The sequence below is a fragment of the Anopheles marshallii genome, chromosome 2 (genome assembly GCF_943734725.1).
Source record: "Anopheles marshallii chromosome 2, idAnoMarsDA_429_01, whole genome shotgun sequence".
Classification (NCBI taxonomy): domain Eukaryota; kingdom Metazoa; phylum Arthropoda; class Insecta; order Diptera; family Culicidae; genus Anopheles; species Anopheles marshallii.
In genome coordinates, this window is record NC_071326.1 from 7,628,850 (window position 1) to 7,637,216 (window position 8,367).

The 8,367-nt window shown below is 49.2% G+C and overlaps 1 protein-coding gene across 1 annotated transcript in view; it reads left to right on the forward strand.

Moving 5' to 3' along the window:
- LOC128710211 (neuropeptide SIFamide receptor-like) overlaps positions 1-7,414 on the forward strand; it is an 81,080-nt gene extending 73,666 nt beyond the window's left edge. The window contains exons 4-8 of the mRNA XM_053805256.1: positions 4,728-5,010; positions 5,186-5,520; positions 5,590-5,858; positions 6,054-6,419; positions 7,176-7,414. Of these exons, the coding sequence (XP_053661231.1) occupies positions 4,728-5,010; positions 5,186-5,520; positions 5,590-5,858; positions 6,054-6,419; positions 7,176-7,414 (1,492 nt within the window). The remainder of the gene's footprint in view (positions 1-4,727; positions 5,011-5,185; positions 5,521-5,589; positions 5,859-6,053; positions 6,420-7,175) is intronic.
- Positions 7,415-8,367: the final 953 nt, after the last annotated feature.

Consider the following 8,367-nt stretch of genomic DNA (forward strand, 5'->3'; position numbering starts at 1 on the left):
GGGGCACCCGCTCGAGGCTCGCTTACGATTCGACCCGCAGACGGACGGCAGAGTTCAAAACCGGGCAGAGCGGCAAGGTGGGGGAGACCTTAAGTGTGGCACTCTCGTGTTCTCGCGTGGTTAGCATAAGAGCGGGTACGGGTTGTGGCAATGCTCGAACATTGACTATAAAAGCTGCCGGCAGGCTGCGAAAGATCGTCAGTCAACTGTGTGTGCTACAGCTCCTAAGTGTTACAAACGCTTCCCCTTTAAAAAAAGACGCTTTTTTCGTCGTTTACCCGTCGACAACAACCCAAAACCCAACAAAATGTACAAGCTGGTGCGTAGAGTCTGCGGTGCAAGGTGCCCCACAGTTACCTTCGGCAGGTCGTCCCGAGTCGGGATGAGCTCCCGGACGGCCACCTAGCCAACTGTTGGGGGAGCTTGAGTGTGAGAGCTGCATTTACTATGTGTTTTGTCATTGGTTACAGTTCGTTCTCGCTTGCGTCCTGGCTGTCGCTGCCGCCGCCCCAGGCTACGTTGCCGCCCCGGCCGTAGTGCACGCTGCCCCGCTGGTCCACGCTGCCCCAGTTGCCGTGAGCCACTCCTCGTCGTAAGTGTCCAAGTTGCCGCAACTGTCCAGGGAAAAAGCTTCCCGTCGAACAAGTGACCGGAAAGAAAGCTCCCACCAAATGGTGCCAATCGTACTGACCCCGCCGTACTGAACCTTTCTTCACAGGCACGTTGTGCACCATGCCCCGGTGGTTAAGACCGTTGCCGTCCACGCCGCTCCGGTGGTTGCCGTCCACCACACCCCAGTCGTGAAGGCTCTCCCGGTTGTGCACCACGCTCCGGTCGTCCACCATGCCCCGCTCGTCCACCACGCCCCGGTCGTCAAGACCGTCGTGCACCACTCCCCGGTGGTCCACTCCGTGCACCCGGTCCCAGTCGTCAAGAGCGTCGTTGCCAGCCCGGTCGTCCTCCATCACTAAACCGTCCACTCCGTCTGTAACACTTGGAGACCCCTTGGAACTCAGTAACTTTTTCTACACAGCAACCACCAACACCTCCCAACACCGCTCCGTACACCCCGAGTGGGTCATGTAAATATGTAGCGCATCGAAAACAGAAGACACACAACGTCCAAACCTTCATCAGGCGAACAAATTTGAGTCAATCGAAAGTGAGTGTGTGAGAGAGATTAAAAGAGCTATGAACATATCAATACAACTTTGTTGAAAAAGTTAAACCTTGCTTGGTGTTTCCTTTTCCCGTTGTCAAATCACCGAACCGGAATGGCTCGCAATCCTTCCCACCGCCTGGGAAGATGTAATTCTAAATCGCTTTTGCTTCTCCATCGCTTCTACTGATCGATCCGTCCATTATGGCTGAGCTATCGTCTATTAACTGTCAACCGATTTTCTAGCGCAATTCATCCATCTGGCGCCTCCTGTCCGCCAATGGGGGGCTGTAAAGCAAATTATATTGCTTAACAACGTGCTTCAAATCGGCCAGCCAAAGGGACGATTGCATTATCACACACACACCGTACTGATATCCTTGCGTGCGCTTGCGAGTTCGATTCTTTCACTACGCTGCGCCGCAGCGAGTGGAACAACAAGCAGAAAAAACATGCAATTCGCTACTAAAGTGATGCATCGCGCGAATACGATGCATCTTTTCCCCCGTTTTACGACACGCTGACTTTACGGTGAACAATTTTACGGCCATGTTATTGGTCAGCGCTTTGGGAGTTTGTCGCTCGGTCGGGAAACGGAACGGATTTCATTGCCAGCGAGCGATAAATTTCAGCAATTTCATGCGCGAAAGGATGAGCGTTGGGAAGGGATTGGTAAATCAAGTTCAATAAACATATTTTATGCATTGGCGTTGTGAGAAACCAAAGAAAAATCGCAACCCCGCGGTACGATGGTTCCCCCAGAACATGGAATAATGCATAATACCGCTCAGAATGCAATTCGTTTCCAACGAGACGGGTCGCACCCACCGCCCAAGACGATTCATCCTTCGCTGACGTTCAATTCGCACCACCACCAACCGGAGATGGTAATGCGCGGTACGTAATCGGAATCGCATTCGTCACGCGTGACGTTTTACGACGCTACGGAGTGCGATGAACGTTTACCGCGCGTGTTTACCATCGGTGGTACCGTACGTGTGCGGTGCCCTTTTAGAAACATCTTTTATCGGTCCTAGCCGCTTGGGCAAGCAGAAGGACTGGGAGCGCGATTTTAAGAAGGTATCACTATCACCTAAACAACGATCGACGGTGGTGAGGATGAATATTTTGCATTATTTGCTTTCGCAGCTTAACAGAGTTTGTCTATTCAGTGACAGAATGTGCGGCTTCATGAAGATGAACGATTCGCAATGGTTGGTTGTAACAGAGACATACATTTCGTACATGGCTCATTGGATGTGTTGGTCTTATTGAATTCAAACTACCACGCTGTGACGAGGGAAAAACATATCAAAACTCCTGAGGTTTTGAGGCAATTATGATAAAAATTCCGAGTTATAAGCTGCGTTTAAATATTATTAAAATCATATGTTGGTGTATGACTCCCAAATCAAAAAGCATTTGGCTGGAATCTTGGAACAATATTAATTAAGAGACATACGGTACGGGGTTACATCTGTTCAAGCTCGTCGTGGACCTTCATCACCAAAGTGTTCATTTGGAGGTTACAGATCACGGTTTATTTCATGGTCAACTCTTAAACTACAAGTTCAACCTGGAATCAAAGTGAATGAACAGTTTGACATCAAGGTGACTGTGGTGAAGGTTCTGCGATCGGTTATGATCGTAAAACTAATCCGCCTGGCGGTCTTATATTGTCAATTACTCTTAAAGCAAAATATTCTTTGTGACCTTCAAGTGATGATGACGATACTAAGTTATCGTAGTCGGTAACCATTTGGAAGTATTTGGAAGTTTTATCCGTTCCTATTCAATACGACGTTGAATGGTTAACCAACAATTAATTCTAAACAAACAAACAATGCATAACTGCATACATTTTTCTTTTTGGTTCTAATGCCTTCCACAGGAGCTTCTGTACGAACTGCTCCTCTCCTACCTTTGAGAATTAGTCTCTTTGAATTAACGGTATCTGCATTGATATAACTGTTGTAATCAACACTTTAGACCCACTCTTTTCTCTGATGTACCATAAAAGTATAAGCAATAGTGGACATGAAGTTGTCCTTATGATCCCAATCACCACCATATGATGATTGTATACCATTAGTTACTATAAGCCGTGTAAATTGCATATCAGCAGGCGTACTTTAAAGTTTCTGAGTACTATCTTTTCCAAAACGTATTACATGGTAATTACTAAAATTTGCAAATACTTTCCTCTATTTCGATAAAAAAGGTCTATTCCTTTTACCTTTATCGAGCCGCTATAGCACGTTTGGTGCTTACTGACATAATTATTACTGCAGGCATATTTTGCGCGACCAGACCTCCGAAAACCTGATTTAAATTCTAACTTCCCCCCACTGAACTGGTAAGTGTGCTTTCTCTCTCTCAGTGTGTAAGATGGGAAACAAAAAATGTGAACCATTTTCAATGAGTTTCGAGTTTCAAATATCCCGCACCAATCCGCACCTCCCATCTCAATTCGTTACCGAGCCAGTAGCGGCCTCTTTATGTCCGTGCAGCAAATTTACGCCTGTGGGCCACATGAAAACGGCCGCAAGCGTAACGAGTCTGTCTGCGACAGAGACACACACGCTGGCGAGGGCTCGACCGGAAAAACCCCCGACACGCTGTACCCAACCTTGTCCCTGGTAAATCCCCCATTTCAACGGACCAACGTCTCTCTGTTCGCACAGACCACTGTCTAAAACTCCCGAAAACCGAACAATCAGACCACACGGTACGGTGTCGCTCCGGTTCCTGTTATGGTGCAAATTTTAGAAAAGTTGATAGTTAGTTTTGCTGCCGTCGTCTTTCACTCTGTCACATGAATCTCGGAGCGTTTGTCCCGATGTGCCCACGGGTGGGAGGCACGGATGGACGGAACCGAAGCGAACCGGAACCATCGGTCCCGACACTGGCCACAATAGTACCGCATTGTTAGTGGTGGAAAAGCTTTACACATTTTCATCTTCATGCGACCGGTGCCCACAACTCACCGTCGGAATCGTGTACGCAGTTGGGGAAAGTTATCCGGTTGCACAGTGGTAAGCCACAGTGAATCTTTGGATTATTTATTTTTTAATCCATTGGCATCCTGCTCGTCGGAAGTTAGTACAAAGTGCATCCGTATTGCAACTACCTCCAATCGAGGTCGTTAAAAAGAGGTTGCAAGATATTTTAAATGATTTCAAAATTGATAACAACTAATTTGCCCGAATGTATCGACCGTCAGTTAACTGTCACTTACAAACGAAGTCCTTATCGACTAAAATCGACTACACTATCAAACACACTTGAAGCTAATGCACTTCAATATATGTCGGAAAACCGATAGAGAGGTAGCAGAAATGGATGAGAATCTTTTTTTTTTAACATACATCGCTTACATACAGCAACACGTCAGACGTCACACGTTCGAACGGCAAATAGAGAAGTCGCTAATGGTTCCGGGAGTGGTATTTCAAGATGAAGGATATACTTTATACGCATTAGCTGAACAGCTGAACTAAACTAACATGTTATATCTAATCTGTTTTCATTTCTCTCTCTCTCTCTCTTACTCGTCAAACTCCATTAGATTCCTTGCCATCTGGTGGCCGCTGAAGCTGCAGATCACGAAACGCCGGGCACGGTTTATGATCGTCTGTATCTGGATCATTGCGCTCGGCTCGACCGTACCGTGGGCGCTATTTTTCGAGCTCGTGCCCATCATACCGGAGGCGCCCGACATCAAGCTGTGCGTCGAGGTGTGGCCTCCGGGGACGGATGGGGCGCTCTACTTTCTGTTAGCGAATCTTGTTGCCTGTTATCTGTTGCCGATGACGCTTATCACCATCTGTTATATACTGATCTGGATCAAGGTAAGGATAACTAGGCCTAGGTTCGATGCCTTCCACACTCGGACTGGCTGTGTTTACTATGTCTATGGTACTAACTCAGTCACAAGTGTGACAGAAGTGTGACTCAGTGACAGCTGTCAAATGTCAAAATTGACATACGGCTCAGTTTGGATACTAACGATATTCTGTTTTCCAGGTCTGGCGCCGCTCGATTCCGGGCGATTCGAAGGACGCCCAGATGGACCGGATGCAGCAAAAGTCCAAAATCAAAGTTGTTAAAATGCTTGTTGTAGTTGTTATACTGTTCGTTCTTTCCTGGTTACCTCTGTATGTTATCTTCGCCCGCATTAAGCTGGGCGGGGCGCTCGAAAGCAGCGAAGAAGAGCTGCTGCAGATCGCCACACCGATTGCCCAGTGGCTCGGTGCATCCAACTCGTGCATCAATCCGATCCTGTACGCGTTCTTCAATAAAAAGTACCGGAAAGGGTTTGCGGCGATCATACGCTCGCGCAAGTGCTGCGGACGGCTACGGTAAGAGCAGCATCCGGCTTGCGGTATAACAGCAATGAATCACGCTGCGTTTGGTTGTTGTCTCCGTAGGTACTACGAGACGGTTGCGATTGCTTCCTCCTCGACCAGCACACGGAAGTCGTCGCACTACCACAACAGCACTAAACGGGCCGGCGGCAGTCCATCGGTCAAATCGGCTGATGTGGTTTCGTACATCTACGAGGAGAAGGGTGGCCGCAAACATCATGCCATCTCGAAGCAGAACAGCGACCTCTCGCGGCATATGCTGCTGAAGCAGGACAGCAGTATTTCACGACAGTCGCTACTGCTGAAGCAGGATAGTGTTGCGTCACGGTCGGGTAAGTAGTGCGGACGAAATAATTCGAGAGACCATTCGCAGCGATTGACTTAATTTAGAAGATGAGTTATACGATGTGTTATACGACGTGTTATACGGACTCTTTAGCACAGCACAACACAGCATACAGCTGTGTTCATCACTCTGCATCACATGACTGCGATAACTTACACGAATTCTTGTTCTCCCTCCGTAGCGATCCTGTACCGGCAGGACAGTGACAATTCGCGACAGATGCTGCTAAAGCAGGACAGCAACAGCTCGCGAGACATGCTGTCGAAGCAGTGTTCCGCCTCGGATTCGATATCGCGCCAAGACTCGCAGATCTCCTACATCGATCCACCGCGCAAGGGCATCCTCTGCAAGCAGGACACCCAAATCTCGTACATCGAGCATACCGGACCGGGTGGTATGCTGGCCAGCAATGGTGTTGGTACTCCGGCCAGCAAGAAGTACTCGGCATCGCTGTCCTCCCAGGACAGCGTACTGTCCATTATCGAGCACAAGCGCCACAAGCTGGTAAAGCAGGACTCGATCTTTTCCTTCAACGAGCCGAAATCAGGTAAGCCGCTTAGCGCCCTGCGCTTCCGCCTCCGGTACGCCGGTCACCCATCGGCATGCGCTGCCCATCACCCATCACTACCTCCTGCACGTACCACGACCTCACCATCAGCTAGTGATGTAGGCATGCCCGCCGCCGAGCCAATCATTGCACGAACGCACCCATGCACGCACCCTTTCACGGCATTCCCCACCATGACCGCCCCACGCACGCACTCTACCGTGTCGGCGACCGACCCGCACGGTGAGCTGCGCCCTCACCCGCCGGAGGGCCAACGTCCGACGGACGCACGGCTGTCCGACATGAATGTAAATGTTAACGTGAATGTGAATGTCAATGTTGATGTGAATGCGAATGTCGATGTGAGTGTTTGTAGCGATATCCTTCCCGCACGGTCACCGACGGTCACCACCACCACCTCCGGCCGCAGTGCTGCGGGTTCACCGCACGCTCCCGTAGTAGCGCACCGGACGATGCCGGACCGGACCCACTGCACGCTCGGTACCATACCGGAATCGAGCGCCGAACACATTCCCCGCCCCAGTAGCATAGCCCATCACGATAGTGTGTGTCAAGCATGTAATACCGGCGGCAGCACCGCAAACCCACCCGCCGGTCGCTGGAACCACCGACGACGGCGCCGCTGGTTTCCGTTCGGCACGAGCGACCGCGGCAAAGTCGCGAGCGCCGGTCGCGAGCTTCAGCCGCCAAGCGCCACTAATTCGCGACATCCCTTGTTGTTTTTGCTTATTGTAGTGTACGAAAGTGCCACACCGGCACCGTTCAAGCGGCACCAGCTCGTCAAGCAGCACTCGGTCATATCGTTCGCGGATCAGAAGCGGGGCGGCAGCCTGACCAAGCAGGACTCCGTCACGACCATCCACCGGGCGGGCAATGGCGAAGGTCCGTACATTTCCTCCATCCTGAAGAAGACCGATTCGCAGTGCAGTTCCGCATCGCCGGTACGCAAGAATATCGGATTTTTCGACGGCTAAGCAACCGATTCCGACGAACTGAGCGCGAGAGAGAGATCGATTTTTAGTGACGTTAGGCGGGTGTTTTCGGGACAAAGCGAAGTGGTTGGGCGTAGCCCCTGACCGTCGACAAGAACAATTCCCCATTTTCTTCACCTGTCCTTACCCACACACCTGCAGTGTAACCGTTTCCATTCAGTCCTTACCTTGTTAGAGGTGGTTTTTGGAACTGACCGTGGACCATTGGCAAATGTCCTTCAGCCGCGTTTGACTTTGGGCAAGATTTCATACAACCGCAATTTTACAGCCCTGCCAGAGTGCTGTTTAAATGGGAGATAACAAGGGAACATTCTGCAGCATGAAAAGAGTTTTGTTGTTTGTATAACAGTCGCTCTACCCAAACTGTTATACATCTATGTGGCAAGTTAGCTGATCTACAATTGATTATTTATCGTGCACAAGGCACCTACGTATATTGTTCCAGTGCCCCTTGAGAGCAGTCTATTACAATTTGATGGGGTGAGACAGTCTTTATGTTGAAGATTACAAGTAAAGTGTACTTGCGAAAATTCGAATTAATGAATGGTTAAGCCATTCTGGTGGCCTTGGTTATGAACTACCCCTTTGTTTTGGTCTTGTATTTATTGCAAATGCTGGTGCTCCGTTTAAGATTAAAAAAAAAAGTTCTATCGGACAATTCTGAGAGATCTTTGGAAAATCGTCTATTTTCGGAAAAAAACCGTTTATCCTTAGCCCGTTAATCTGAACCGAGATCAGATGAGAGCAAAAGATTATATACTTCTTCATGTGATGCTTCTTGATGAAGGCTGGAACTTCTGGAAGACGTTTTACAACTGTACGCCATTTCTCTGTAAAACCCTAAAGGAAAGATCACTGATCGTCAACTGCAGTAGAATCAGCTTCGTGTACTTGGTTTGGGGGTCTCCGTCGATTATCTCCTGGGTTGGGGGATG